The sequence below is a fragment of the Oxyura jamaicensis genome, chromosome 11 (genome assembly GCF_011077185.1).
Source record: "Oxyura jamaicensis isolate SHBP4307 breed ruddy duck chromosome 11, BPBGC_Ojam_1.0, whole genome shotgun sequence".
In the NCBI taxonomy this organism is placed as follows: domain Eukaryota; kingdom Metazoa; phylum Chordata; class Aves; order Anseriformes; family Anatidae; genus Oxyura; species Oxyura jamaicensis.
In genome coordinates this window covers 17096794-17112851 of record NC_048903.1, presented here as the reverse complement: position 1 = coordinate 17112851, position 16058 = coordinate 17096794, and the positions used below count along the sequence as shown (strand labels likewise).

General features: G+C 34.5%; 1 protein-coding gene across 3 annotated transcripts in view; it reads right to left on the bottom strand.

Annotated features, from left to right (window-relative positions):
* CDH13 (cadherin 13) overlaps nucleotides 1-16058 on the bottom strand; it is a 475482-nt gene that overhangs the window by 191842 nt on the left and 267582 nt on the right. For 2 of the 3 annotated variants that reach the window (XM_035336422.1, XM_035336423.1), the window contains exon 6: nucleotides 8287-8431. In XM_035336422.1, the coding sequence (XP_035192313.1) occupies nucleotides 8287-8431 (145 nt within the window). Of the gene's footprint in view, nucleotides 1-8286; nucleotides 8432-11771; nucleotides 12240-16058 lie in introns of those variants that run through there. The other variant, XM_035336424.1, reaches the window with a different exon arrangement.

Sequence of the window (16058 nt, the reverse complement as noted above, 5' to 3'; positions counted from 1 at the left end):
AGGTGATGGGCAATATCCAGAAATGGTGCTTTAGAACTGTATCAACACAAACTGAGGTTTTATACCACTAGTAAAGCCTATCAAGAGAGCTGTGGCATCATTCTCCTCTCCAGTATGCCACAGAGCTGTGTATTTTTTTCTTATTATTATTTTTTTTATCAGATATATTTTGCTGGCAGTACAGTATCTTTCAGTTGATTCTAAGGATAAGGCCATCTCAGGCGCCCAAGCTGCTTAAACCTTTCAAACCCACCCTTCCCTCTTCTGAGAGGGATACATTAGCAGATGCAAGAGCCAGCGGAAAATTTACTAATGCATAAATTTCCCTTTACAAAGAATTACAAATTGAATTATACTAATACACTTGAGACCTAGTTTTTTCAGTAACCAGAAAGGACTCCAGCACTTAACAAAAAAAAAAAAAAAAAACAACAACAACAACAAAAAAAAGTTATTTAAGAAACATGCTTCTTTTTATTTAACAAACCTAGGTTATAACACAAAAAGAGCTGAGACAGCTAACCATCCCATCTTAGCTTTCATTGTTATGTACCAGCCAGTACATTAAAGAGAATATTTTACTATGTGAAATGTCCAATGCAAAGAGGCCATAATACATTTATAACCTTTAGCAGCAGGCACTAATGTTGATCTGGCTGTAACAGTAATTTTTGGTATATCATTGCATAACTGGAGGAAAGCTTTCACCAAGGTTACTTTAGCAGGAGAGTCAGTGAGCAAATCAGTTGTGCATAAAAACAAGAAGTCAAAAGGAATTTTCTGTCTGGGGCTGAAGAAGGGGAGTGGCTCTTTTCTGGTCCTTACAAACAATGGCAGTCACCGTGGCTTGAGTAGCCAAGGTTATCTGTAGCCTTTTCTGACTCTCACCTATGTCTACCAGGAAACAAGAATAATTGAACCCTGGAGTGAACTGCAGACTCTATCTTCCAGACGCTCACACCAGACACTCAGTTTGAGTGAACTGCTAATTGCTACGTTATTATATATTATTTAAATTCACTAAATTCACTCAGAAGGTGCTGGTTTAACCACACTGGCACTGCTGGGCAACCTGTTAATGACTAGATAATACTTTAATGGGTTGATCCTCTCAACTTCTTCCAAAAACACACAGGGGGGTTAGTTTAGATGTACATCCTTCTCTGCCACAGTACAACTACACATTATTTATAGATACAGAACATCTTTTGTTTTCTTTGTATATAGACATTTTTATACATAGACAATAACTAGAATACCAGGATCCCTAACCCCTACTAAATGATCAAGTAAGTGGAGCATTCATATATGTATGTCTATCTGTAATGAACATTTTTAAACATATAACATACACATGTCCACAAAAATACATATACACAACACCAATATTAATGTACAGCCATATTTTACACCACAAACCTGGGAACAAATTCCTACTGGTATATACAAAGTAGCTGTGTGTAATTAGTCAACTGGCTTCTGCTTGACTTCTGTTTGAAAATTAAAATATTAGCATTTCACATATGTCTAACTAGTTCGTGTCCATTACATTTCCAAGCTAGGTTACAAAAAGCTTCAAAGATACAAGTACATTTTTATTGAAATGCAAATGATTAATCCTAAGAAAAGATTGCTAGAAGTTTGTGGTAAACATTTAAAGTATGCATAAAACTACCCACTTTTGTACACAGAACATACAATCCTTTTTCACATATTTTTCCCATAATCATCTACTGAGGGAGATGGGTTGCTAGGCTTTAGATGTAACTCAGCATAGCAGTTTGTATCTCTAAAGATAGATTTTTCTATATTCTTCTGTTTCCTTTAACTCAGAGGCTTCCTAGGCCAGAATCTAATTACATAGTATAATACAGAATAACTAAGCCATTTAGGAAGTTTTTCGCCCTGGATAAATCAAATTCCTTGAACCAGTTTATACTTTTGTTTCCTACAACAGCTCATAGTAATAAGTTTCACAATTAACTGTGTGACATTTCAAACCTCCACTAAAATCAAAGTATTGCTGCAAGAGACATTGCTCTGAATCAAAAAAGCTCAAGTTCAAGTATTTAACTTGGAGATAGTGGTGGATTTTACTGAGACATTCCAGCTTTGCAGCTCAGATCTATATATACCTCTAAGTTTTCTACTGCTGATTTTAGCAAAATTATGAATATTTTAAAATGAAATAATGAGCTCAGACATTATATACCTTTAGAAGCTAGCAGGCAGAAAATGAGATTGAATTGATAGGTCTTCAGAACCTGCTAAAGCACCACCCATAAGTGGGGTTGCAATGCACACTCACATTTGCAACAGTTCTGTTAATCTGAGGCAAGACCAAAGTGGCTCAAGGCCAAGCTTTTTTTTTTTTTTTTTTTTTTTTTCTTTCAGAATATGTACCACTGAATCATTTTTTAGCTCTGGGTTACACACAGGATGTAAAGCTAAACCATACCTTTACAAGCTTTTCCCCTCAGTATTTTTTTTCCCTCCTAAATGAACAAATGAAAAAAAAAAAAAAAAAAAAAAGGGAAACTTCTTTTGCTTACCTTGAGAGGAAAAAAAAAAAGTAATTTAGATCAAGCCAGTTCAATAAATACCAGTGAGAGAAGTACTTTCTTCAGGGCTAGCAGATCATGCCCACCCTGTTGAGACTAAGACATGGTCTAGTAGGCAGGCTATTAAAGGTTAAATTTATGGTATGGTGAGATTCCTATAAATAAAAATCACAACAAAGAGCCAATAATAGTTTACATTCTAGTACTAAAATGCATCAATATTGCCATACTACAAAAAGTAGTTCTACAAGGAATATATGCAAGCCTCCATCACACAAAAATTAAATGCTTGGTATTTGCCTTGGTAAACACAGTAGATTTTTTTTTTTTTTTTTTTTTTGTAGCTGAATACCCTAAAGAGTTTATCACAATCACTCGTATCAAAAGAAATATCAATAAGTGATAGCAATTATTTGATTCTCCTTATACACTATAAGCACTAAACCATTTTTGCTTTGTCTTGAACTCACTTTTTCATTTTTTTTAAGATCATCATTAGTGTCAGCAGTACTTCAAGCTCATGCCTTTACTTAGAACTACACTTTGAGATGTATCAAAATGTGCCTCTTTCCTTTGATTACATTTCCTGCAATTCTTATTCAAACATTCTATATTTTATTCTCATTATGGTCATGAACTCTATCTTCACTCAAACTGCTTTTCAAGTATTTGTTCCTGAATACTGTGCTGCGGAAAGCATTTTGTTTGCTGAAATAGTTTTACACAGTATGTTTGCATTCCTTTAAACTGACTGCAGATTTTCTGTGTGGAACTCTCCAAACCTTTGCAAATCTCCCTGTCATACACTGAGTAAAATTCAAAGTGCAAATCATCACCATGATATACGTATACAACCCACATTCTTCTTCAGACTTATAACATCAAATGATGCTTAGTTCTTGTTTTACTGAGATGTTGATATTTACATCATTTTTGTTTTTATGCAATTTAAGGTTTGATATCCTGAACTACCCCTTCATATTAATCTTCCAGAAAGAGCACCATCTTTATTTTCAAAATGGTTGCAATGTGTATAAAACCACAAAAAAAAAAAAAAAAAAAAAAATTGTATGCATATGCACAATTTGGTAACTTTTCTGACAAAAGTGTTTGAACAAAGGAGAAATACCATCTTACACTAATGCTGATGGAATCAGAAGGCACTGGAGAACTTCAGATGTTACTCAAGACAAAAAGACTTTTTTGTTTTACTATTCTCTTCTGATGGCTCTTCGTGAAAGTTCTTAAAAGCACCCCTGTGGTTTTCCCCCCAATATTACTGCATTTATACATCACAAGAAATAAGTGGTCCTGGAGAGCTCACCAAATTCAACACAATTTGTCATTTTAAAGCTTTGATAACCTTACCTCATAAATCAGAAGGCATTTCAAGGAATTAAAAACCACAGGCCAGAAAACACTACTGTATCTGCAATGCATTGAGAATGATTACTGACACATAAGAGACCAAGAAAGAGGTCCTTCGTTATATATCCTCACCATTTTGCTACGTCAGCCTTCCTGGAGTTTACCTTTCCTGGTATCTTTTGATTCTCATCTATTATATCCAACCTCATTTCCATTCATAAGTGTACTAAAGTAGTAGTTAAAGTGTTGTAGTTAGTTGAAATATCAAAAGAATATACTGGCAGGTTGCTCTCAATAAGAAGCCACCATCTTAAGAACCATTTTAAATTTATCCAAATCACAGCCATGTCCTATTAAACAACCCACAGCTGTCAACAATACTTACTCAGTACTACAGACCCTTCCTCATGCTTTATCCGTTTTTACAAATAATTATTTTGTGATACTGAACATCCCTCTAGGCCACTATTCTTTATTCCGTTTGCCTCTTTGAAGGTTTTTAAATGTTCCTTTATTTCCAGCAATTATTTGTAGGCATCTATCAGTCCTGCTTTGGGGCTCTTCAGCTGGAATGCAATGTATTCAGGCTATTGTTCATCGTTGAATTTTTTTTTTTTTTTTTTCAAATGCAATTCTTGAGCAATTTTTCCAACCACTTCAGTTAAGATTTTACCCTGTTGGGCTTGCAGCATATTGTTACAAGTCACATAATGTCAAATGTGTTTAAAATAATTTCTGCTAAATGCCTCCAGCAAGTGAAATGAGATGGCTGCCATGTTCATTTAACCAGCCTTCTATTTTCAGTCTTTAAGGAGTGAGACATACCCAAATGCTTCTACCTACGTAAACCATAAAACAAGTCACTCATTAATTCACTGAGGTATGTCTGCAGTAGGGCACAGACCCTAGAGCTGGTAGCTTGATAGACCAGAGATCAATAGGAAATAAACTGGGTCATAACTTAGAAAACAAAAAGGTGAGAAATCAGTTACCACAAAACCCGTTACAGTCATTAAAAACCACACCATAGTTGTCAATGATTTAGGCTCACCTATTATTTCCCTGATGTAGTATATCCTGAATTCAGTACCTGATTAGAAATTAGAGAATACAGTAACCAACAGAAATAGAAAAAAAAAAAAAAAAAAAAAAAAGGCAAGCCTATTTCTCTAGTAGCTTGTTTTTTTTGTTGTTGTTGTTTTTTGTTTGTTTGTTTGTTTTCCACCTCAAAAATGCATAGCCATCAGCTTTGCTGATTGTTCAGGAAAAGGATCTCTTAATAAAAATCTAAAACTATCTCTAGTAAATTTTAAACATATATTTGAGTTTACATTTGTTAGAACGTGACTAAGGTATTTACAGGAAATTCACAGTTTTCCGTGAAAACAGATTACCCATAACTAACTATATCACAGAATCACTCAATGAAAGATATATCAATAAAAAAATATAGTAATATATCACCTACCACTCAAATAAGTTAATTAGAAAATAAGTTATAAGGTGTGGCAAGCCCTAGCTTGAAATTATTTATTTTTTTCATGTAATGCATATAACATTTTGTATTCTCTATGCCCAGGCATTTGCATCTTCCATAATGTGATGACATACAAATCCTAACTGTCAAAATAACCACGTGGTGATTACTGTCAGTTCAAAAATCACACAAAAAGTGAATCAAAACAAAAGCATGGCCTTAGCAATACAGATAATGTCTTAAGACACCACCAAAACACATCCTCACTTAGACAACACACAAAGTTCATTTAATTTATGAACTTGTAACTAGCTTCCAGTGGCAGCAAGAAAAAAAGATGATTTTTAAAAGGGGCATAGTACATTTCACTATACTGCTGTAAATTTAACTTAGATAATTTTAAGCAAGACAACATATGAGTCTTCAGAAAAACTGAGACAATCATCACTTTAGCATTACTATTGATATAGTGATAATTGCTAAAACAAGTTTGTGTCTTTCCATAATTAAGGAACCAAACTTTTAAATAACAAAGGAGAAATGGTATTTCAGGAAACAAAAAGAACATGTCTTAGATCAACATGAAGAAAGTCCAACATAAACTTTAATTTGAATATTAAAATGAAGATGTATGAATTTAAAGTTACCATACTAACTTTCTCCAAAATTAATCAGTAGTCCTCCAATATTTCCACTAAATATTTCCAGTGAGTGATAAACAGTGTATATGTTTAATTTTAATAAAATTAAAATACATGGAAATAAATATATGGAAAGCCACTAAAAAATTACAGGATCTGTGAATGCTAAAATTATGACCCCACAGGGAAACACACGGGAACCCAGCAATGAATGGCTTAAAGGAAAATAATCCCTAAATCCCATCTGACTCCCTTACCAAGGCCTCAAAATCTTTCAGAAAATTTTCACAGCATTTATCTTTGCCTATATAATTACATATCTCTAATCACTGAATTATTGGAATCCACGGACACTTACTTGACTCAGTGATCCTAAATACAGATCCAAGACACTTATACACATATGCATCAGTGATTTTTCAGGAAAAAAAAAAAAAAAAATCAGTGAATGGGTTTGATTTACAGCTGGAATGAAGATGGCTGTGACAGGAAATCAGGTTATGCATAGAATGCAAACCCTTTCTTTTGGAACTTTCAGAGAATAAACACAACAATAAAATATTAATACGATAATAAGGAAGGAATCAAGAATCATACATGCAAACGCATGCACATAAAGATTTCTATCAAGCTGTGTAGTGGAACTGTTGACTGGGAGAAGCACAACAGCAGAACCTGATGAATATATTTAAGACACATGCCATAAAGTTTGGAGAAGTATGGAAAACAGATGTAAACAACGTAAAATTGTTGTTGAGCAGATGCCATCTGTGTACAGAGCTATGACAGATTCTTGCTGACACTGATTCCACAGGTTCATTTTTGCACAAAATAATTTTACAAATATTGGTGTTCCTGACATGCAAAAAATGAGTTTATGAAGTTTAACAGGATGAACACGTGGGGAAAAGAGGGAGAGGATAACAAAAAAAGATGAAGTTGAGCAAAATTATTTAAACTTTGATTAATTGGTATGACAATGATAATGTCAAATGCTACATGGACAAGAAAGAAGCAAGAGAAAAAGGATTATGGAAATAATCAAACAATTCACTGGTAGTTGGACTGAGGAGCACACATACCATCTTAGAAGCGTAAACTTCAATAAAAGGAAAAAAAGCAACAATTGTTGATGATCAAAAACAGAACTGCCAATTAAAAAAAAAAAAATCCTTGGCAGTGGAAAGAAGTTTGGTATATAGGTTGAGGAAAGAAAGAACATACAGTAAATACCAATCAAATATCGTCCCATAGGCTGGAATTAAGTCGCAACTAAATATTACACAACATATTGTCTGAGAAGGGCGCCTAGCACATAAGAGGAATAAGCTTCTGCTTTGATGCAGAGAAACAAGACTACTGGAAGGCTTACAGAAGCAGACAGCTCATACATTGGAGGTTTAAACACTGCAGAGTTTGAGCTGTTTCACACCATTTTCTGTTGCTGAAATGCTGGGTTTGGGGGCTTTGAATTTGCTAAAACTACACCACCCACATCAGTGGTCTAGAAATGTTTATTTAAGTAGGTATAACAAAAACAAGCTCTAGTATGAATGAGAAAATAAAGTTGGTCCAGCGATCTGCTTAGTGATCCTAGTGTCTCATACTGCTGAACAATTTATGCTTAGAAATTTCAGAGCAAATTGATAGTAATATATTCTAAGTTTATGAGGAAACTAGTTACAACACAAGGAGAATGGGAAGTAGAACAGTCTAAGGAAGTTTCTTTTGAATTCTTAGTAAGCAATCAATATCTGAAATGAATCAAGAATGTGCTAGAGAACTACAGTAGGAAAGAGATAATGTTCCAATTGGCAGCCGTAATTATAAATATGAAGCATGTTCCTTGCTTGAATGAAAAAATAGTCTAAGTTGCCTTGTTGGTTCATTGCATACTTGTCACAATGAAAGTACACTTTATATGAAATGGGAAATTTTCTGGATCACAGCTACAGTTGATCAAACAATAGCAACTATAAGCAAAAATGCTAAACTCACTAAAAAGTCATCATGATTTCTAGGAACTACATAAATAATAAAATATGGACAAAGTATAACAACTAGTTCTATCAACATACAATACAAGGAATTGAAAGGGAATATCTATCCTCATTCAGAGTAAGCAAAGCACGTCACCACATTAAGCTTCTATGACTATTAAATATCCATAAAATTGTATGTATTTGAATCCAGATTTCATTTCAGTATGCCTATAGAGATATGATTGGCATGGACTTACCTGTAGGGGATCCCTCCATGACGTGACCAACATAGGGTCCTTCTTTGAACATTGGTCTGTTATCATTCTGATCAATAACGGAAATATCTAGGCGGACTGGCCCATCAATGACTTTCCCGCTTAAATCTGTGACCTCAACTTCCAGCTGTATGGAAAAAAAAAAAAAAAAAAAAAAAAAAGGAGATAAGTTGTTCATTATCACAGGGAACAAAGAGTAAGAAAAAAAGCTCCCATCACTGCTGTAGTAACAGATCTTGCCAGGGTTACCACTTCCAGCCCATTCACTTGGACTAGGGTCACAGCAGGTTTTAAATCTCAGCAAAAGAAAATGACAGATGTACATTCACATCAGGATATCTTTTCATAGTTTGAAAATACCACATTCCCTGAAGAATGAAATGGGTAGAGTATAAGGAAAAAAAGACTCTAAAATTTGATACTAATCATGGGAAGATTTGCTTAGAATTTCTTACTTTACTTTTTTCAACCACATTTAAAGAGTACAGGTATGGAACTATCGTAGTATAATTGACTTATCTTCTAATGGTCTTGTAAGAGCTTTTTTTTTTCTTTTTCTTTTTTTAAAGGCAAGAGTGCCTTAGACATTTTCTCAATGATCATGGCATGAAGTATTATGTTAGATATTTTTGATAGTTCATTTTTTTAATAAGGTACAAAAGGACAAAACATATGCAGTTTTATATAAACAGGTATATATGCACACACACACCCTCACATCCCAGTGTACGAAAGCATCTGCTGGGCAAAAACTACATACAGCTGTATATTTGTTTCTTTTACTTCCAAAACCTGGAAAGCAAGATTATAACATGCATATTTCAACCCTCTAACCCACTTTTAATGGAAAAATCAGAATGAGTTACTAAAACTTAGTCATTAGCGCAAACCACACTAAAACTTCTTATACGTGATGACAGACAGGGTCAGTTTAGATTGCAGCTGCATTCCATATTGGCAATTCTCTCCTCACCATGACATCAGTAAAAACAGTAATAAGTGTATCAGAGAGACAGTTATCATTTGCACCCACTCTACCCATCCCGAAACTCAACTCTTTAATGGAGTTAAGCCAGCCAGAAAATGGACCTGGGCACAGATGTTAACATCATCTTCTTCCCTTTTTTTTTTTTTTTTTCTCCCCCTGAGAAAGTGGTAGCAGCAGGGGCTGAAGTCTCCAAGCACTTTGTTTATTCTGTTAATCTATTCTTCATTGCCATGTCTTATACCTGTAAGTTATTTATAAGTTGGTGATAAATTCTATTGGGAATTAGGTCAGAATTCTAATTCCTAATAATAATGGAAGTTTATCATCACATCTGTGTCTTTTGTTATTCTTATAAATAAATCCCACTTTCATAGTTAAACTTGTAGGGTGTAAGTAGGAGTATTCATGCTGTAAGCAAGATGTCTCATCACACCATTTGTAAACAGTGTCACAGTCCATTTTAGCATATACTTACTTTGCTCATCCTCATTTCTCAGGGAATGTTCTTGCAAGCCTTACCCAATGTTATTTTTTTACTAGATTAAAAATGATATTTTTTATTAGATTTGTTGGCCTAACAGCCAATAAATGCTCTGACATGAAGACAACTGACTCATGGCATCAGTACAGCTGAAGCGTTATGGAGGAGCATGCCCCTTCACCTTCGAGGCCTTGCATAACACTGGACTCTGTAGCCAATGTAATAATTTTAGGATTGTGTATGATGTGAGGAGAACTAGGAAGGAAAAGGCAGTGTTATTTCTGAACTACATTAAAGCTAGATAAAACTTTAGATACAGTTAGAAACTGCTGACAAAAAGATTTATCTAAGTAAATGTTGACTCATCAAAACTATGTTAATTGCTTTGGGGAATGAAAGAATAAAAATATTTCTCTGTGAAATTCCAGAAAATTCACTTTCAAATTCAAGATAACTTGCTCTTAATCTCTCTCTCAATATTGAGTAGATATACTGCTCACTGGACAGAACAAAGGCTTTCCTAGGTTTAAAATAACTACTTCAGCTGCTTTCATAGAAATTGCGAGTGATCTAAAGCAAAGCTTGATCTAACATCTGTCTGTTTCCCACAGACTTCCATAGGTTAAGGAAGAGAATAGGTGATACTTATTAGTAACTGCAATAGATTTATTGTATCATTGTAAGTCCACTGTTTCTGAGTCCTCCTGGCCCAAAATATTCCGGTAACATGTCCACAGGAAGTGGTACATGATCTCTGCTTCATTTTATTAAGATGACAGAAGACTTCATTTTTATTAGTCTCTGCACAGTAACTTGTAGATCCTAAGCATTCTGTAGCAACCATTAAAAGCCTGCAGCACCTAATCATGACCATCTGTCTTTACCTGGCTGCTACACAAAAAAAAAATGCTTGCCTAGATCTTGTCTTACACAAACTACACCCCCAAAACAAAACAAACAAACAAAAAAAGCACCAAGGAAAATATACTTTACCTTAAGAAAACAAAAAACACATGCAGGTGGAAAGTAGTATTTAAGAAAGACAATACTGGCACAGAAAACATTACCTTAAACAGGCTGTAAATAAAAAACAATGGAAAATTAGATTGTGTCTAACTATCCGAAGAGTGAGATTTCAGTCTTTCAATAAAGAAGAAAAGCAGAAAAGCCTATCTAGTTTTAATATAAAACTTGACTGATGTATGACAGATACTGCACTCTTTCTTTTGATAGCAACAGACTGTAATTTAACATTCAGAAAGTATCTAACTTCCTACCTGATTACAACAAAACTTAAAAGAAAAATGGTAAGCATAGATACATTTGGGCAAACTGACAAAAAAAAAAAAAAAAAAAAAAAAGTCTGCAGAGCTCTGTAGCTACTTATTATGTGAAAACCTGATAAGACTGACTATGCTTCTCATGTTCCAACTTAAAAGTTGTGAAATTACATTCATAACGATAAAGTTACATTCATCATAATCTAACTAACCATATTTTCAGGAACTCTGAAGGCTAAATCCCAATCTCATTTCTGACAAAAGAATACACACAAACTACAAAGGATAGTCAAGGGTTCATGAGAACTTCACGCTTCACAACACAAATTGCCATGATAGTATACAAAGCAGACCTTGGCCATTGCTGTTAAGATAACTGAGAAACACTGAAAAAATTAAACACACCAATAAGACAAGGAGAAGTAATGAAACACTGAAAACTGCAGGCAGGAACAAATTTTAGCCTGTTTGTCCATGCAAACTCTTCTTCAGTACTCCCCCTTCTCAAAAGGGAATTTTCCTGCAACTTCCCTCCTGCTATCTGCAATGAGGAGCTTTCTCCTCAAATATAAGGATTTAATCAGAAGTTTAGTAAGCTTTTCTAAGCTGTTCAAACCTCTTTTAAGCATTCTCTTGTAATTTATATAGACTTGATTTCTTTCCACTACAGTACTCAGCAATAACATTTACAGGAAAAGATAACCAATCTCAACCTTACCATTACCTCAAGCAGTTTCAAAGGTTTCTCTTCACAGGACGGTTGTTTCTGTTCATTTATTGCTTTTGGTGAAATGATTCTGGATAGCCACATTCCTTCTCTGCATATAAACGTCTGTTTTTACTTCGCAGCCAGCCAGCCAATGGCCCACACCAAATTATATCATAAATTTAAAGCTTTTCATAAAGTAAACCTGGAATATCTTTTAGAGCTCAATTATCTTCGAAGTCTAATACAGGTTCTTTAGTCATTAACTGCCTTCTAATTTTAATTTCCAATTTGCTGCTGATAAGAATGTTTCTTAAAGATTTCTTCCAGTTGGCTCAACAGATGGTTTTGCTACATGGTCCTTGCATCCAGCTCCACTCAACAAAAAAATAAATTCAGTTGTTTGAGCATGCAAAAACAGCAGCTTTCTAGAATGGCGCAGTCCGCAGGGTGAGTAGCACCGAAACAGCCGGGTGTCTCTGAGGAGAAGCCGGGGCTGCCTCACGCTGGTTCCGGATGGTTCCAGATGGTTCCATGGCGGCCCCACCTCAGGGCACAGCTGAGCCCCTTGGCAACAAAGGTGGCACCCCAGGGAGAGGGTATTTAAGAAAGAGCAAAAAACACTGTCCCGGTGTTTTGGTTTTTTCTCAGCCAACCAATTTTTCATCTTGCCTCCCTCCCCCATTGCACTGAGGGGAACAGCGAGCACAGCTGGGTGGGCCTCTGGCCGCCAACGAGGGGCAGCCACCACAGCAGGAAAAGCAGGCCAGAAAATTGTGAGGCAGACAGAGGAAAGGTGCCTCATCCTGTGCCTAAAAATCTCACAGAAGTACTGTGTCATTACAAATACTGCTATACCACTGCCTGCCCCAGTCTCAATTATTATGAGATATATATTTATACAGACCACTGCTGGCTTCACTTATTTCTCCCTTGGCTAGAATTAACATTGAGAATACATGTTAGGTTAGTTTATCATCAGTTCCTAGGTGTGGATTGACAACAGAGAAAGCCTCATGGATTTAGGGACCTTTCATACAGGCAATTTTCGAGAAAGAAAACAGAGTTGGCTTTCTCTGGGTCATAAAAGGTAGCATAGAAATTCTCATTACACTGGAAAGTTGCATTCAAAATTTTTTGCAATTACCTAGAACAACTCAGAGAAGACAATAATTTAGACACATTACAAATAATTTTTCCTGCTATTAAGAATATGAATAAAATATTAGCTGATTATTATATGGCACAGAGACGAAGATATAAAACCCAAACTACAGTGTTTCTAATAGATATGGATAATTTTATCTCAAGCTACTTGATGTCAGTATTAATTACCTCAGCAAGGTTGTATGGATGATGGCAAAAAGATAGCAGTTATCTGTCATGGAAGACTTGGGTCTCACATTCAGAGCTAGATCCTGCGTGTGAATTAGCCAGCCCTAGCACACCTGCCCTATTACACAAAGCGCTTAAGTTCCTCTCACAGAAAAATACAGATCTCATTGCAAAACTTCCATGTTTATCAATATTACTCTCTATAAAGCCTTTAAAGAATTCCAGGAATGTAGATTTCCCTAAGAAAACTAATTACAACAGCAACTGAGTCTTCTGTGAATGCTTAACTTTTTTCTATGCAAACAGTAATTTGGGCAATGCATAGACTGTAACCTCATACAGTCTACAAATTGAAGAAAACAATAGTGCCTGAATTTACAGTGGGAAAAGATTCCAAATTCATGTAATTTCATTCTATTGTTGTTGTTTTTTGTTTTGTTTTGTTTTTAACTTCAGTTAACAAAAGAAGAACATAGATCAAAGCTAATATCAAAAAACAAACAAACAAAAAATAATTTCAGAACAACTGTAGGGGTTTTAGTATACATTACATGATTTAAAAGGTTTTCACTTTAATGCATTCTCCAAAACTGTATTTTAAAAAGTAGATGATTTTATGGTAGCATCATTATCCAATTCTACTTAGCAGCATGTCTGAACCATTGAAGACAAATGAAGAAGGGAAAGCTAATTTTGAAACTAAGTTGGCTCATATGAGTAGCAGATTCCTCAAAACATTTTTAATTAATATTTCTTTATATTGCACCATAAACTTCACAATGCTGTGTCAAACCGTAACAGTGAGTTCAGTTCAGCATTCCCCAAATTAGGTGAAAGATTGATGAACCTTAACAATGACCTTGCTAAAATAAAGCTTGCACTGACCTATCTTACACTCCTGAAATTACCTACCAGTTATTTAATAGTTTAAATTTTCTTAGCACAACTACTTCTTAACTTTGTGCATTAATTTAAAAAAAAATACAACAAAACAGAAATTCTTTCTCCCAGAAGAATGACAAAGGATGAATTCTTCATTAGGCAAATGTCACTTCATCTTCTTTGATCACATCAGATGCAAGGCTTTGCAGACATTTTAATAGAAGCTTTGTGAAAAGGAAGAGGAATTTAATATTACAAACAGACAGAGACTTACTTCTTCCACTTGTTTTAAATGTAGTGCTCTTAATATTTTTAATCGTCATTCACATAAGGAACACAATTGCAGAGTCATACTATTCTGGTTTCTGAACTGTAAAATAGCAAGTAATCCCAAACAAAGAATCAGGGAATAAACATTTAACTTTATTCATTCTGAGATTTTACTTTTCTAAATTTCCTGGAACTTGAACCTCATTAAGAAAAACAAAACTACAGAAACAGTATGTATATGTATTTACTTACTTTACTAGACTTGTAAGAAAGGGTGGGTTAGTTTATTTACTCGCACCTGTGCAGAGCTCTTCACTGGGGAAGTAAGAGCAAAACAAAGTGGAATGACTGGTCTAATCCTTCATAACAAGACCATACATCAACAGAAGGAAAAGGTAAAGCAAGGATGTTTCATGAAATTGTGCTGTGTTATATGTTGGAAGTTAGATGGTTTGATGTCATTTGATACCAAAACTTGTTTTTCAGGAAGGGCAGGTGTATCCAGAGAAGCCTCAAGAGCAAAGTTACCAAATAATAATAATAATAATAATAATAATAATAATAAATAAATAAAACAACAACAACAACAAAAAATGGAGGAAAGAGAGAAAGAATGAACAGAGGTGATAAAATACGACAAACTGCATTTTCAAAGTTCATGCAATTGTTACTAATAACAACCTCTAACTTTTCAAATCTGAGTTGCACTTGAACTTGTCCATAGAGGGGTTTAACCTATATATGGCTATAAGTAACAATAAGATTTCCATGTCACTTCAAATGTTTTTCTTTAAGCAAAACCAGCCCAAGTCAAAAAAGTTCCATTAATTAAATAAGTTATTGTCTATTTTCCACATTTACGCATAGCATATATTTGTAGTATGAATATCTTACTGTCTACTCTTTCCTAGAAGTAGGAAGCAAAATGACCTTGCTTTTTCCACTTTCTGTTCAGTTAAGGCTGACCTCCAAAAGCACATTGTATGTGAACCTCCCTTTGCCTTGAGATAGCATCAGAAATCCTCCATCTCTCTGAAACATCTGGCATTGGCCATCCCGAAAAGCCAGTGCAACTTGGCAGAAAGATCTTCCCCAGTGTCAGATTGAAAACAAATCTTAAATGATTATACTAGTGATAACAATACTTGGAGTTTTTCAGGTTCTTTATTCCATACCGGTAGTACCACTGCCTGTCTTCTGGCACCAACACTCTTGATTTGCAGTTCACTTTACAGAATATGCCTAGAAGATGCCATCAGTGAAAAATGTTCATTGCTGCAAAATGAAGCTAAAATGCTATATATACATTTTAGATTTTTTAATATAGTAAATTCTTTCATAGCACTAAACTAAGCAATTATGAGTTCACTATCTAATTGAATATATATACTGTTATGCTATTAGTGTCACAGTAAATGTATTTTTTTTCCCACAGCTGTGTCTCTCTGAATCATAATATTGCTAGAAAGGTGCAATTTTCTTGTAGAACTTAAGTCCTGAAATTTTTTCTCTGTTGTCAGCATGAAAAGGTCCCTTTCCTGTGAACAAGATCACAAAACAAGAAAACAGAAATATATGTATATATATATAGATGATGATAGCATAAACCTTAGAGAAAAGAATACATTAAGTATTTATAGAAAATAGATACTTAATCTGTTAAGTATCTAAAGCATCTATTAGTAGATATTTAATACTAGAGAAAGCTTATATCAAAATGAACTCTTGTGTTTTCCACAGGGCAACACTACATCCAATTTCAAATTTTATAAAATTTTCAGCTCATTAAAAAAAAAAAAAAATGTTGTAGAA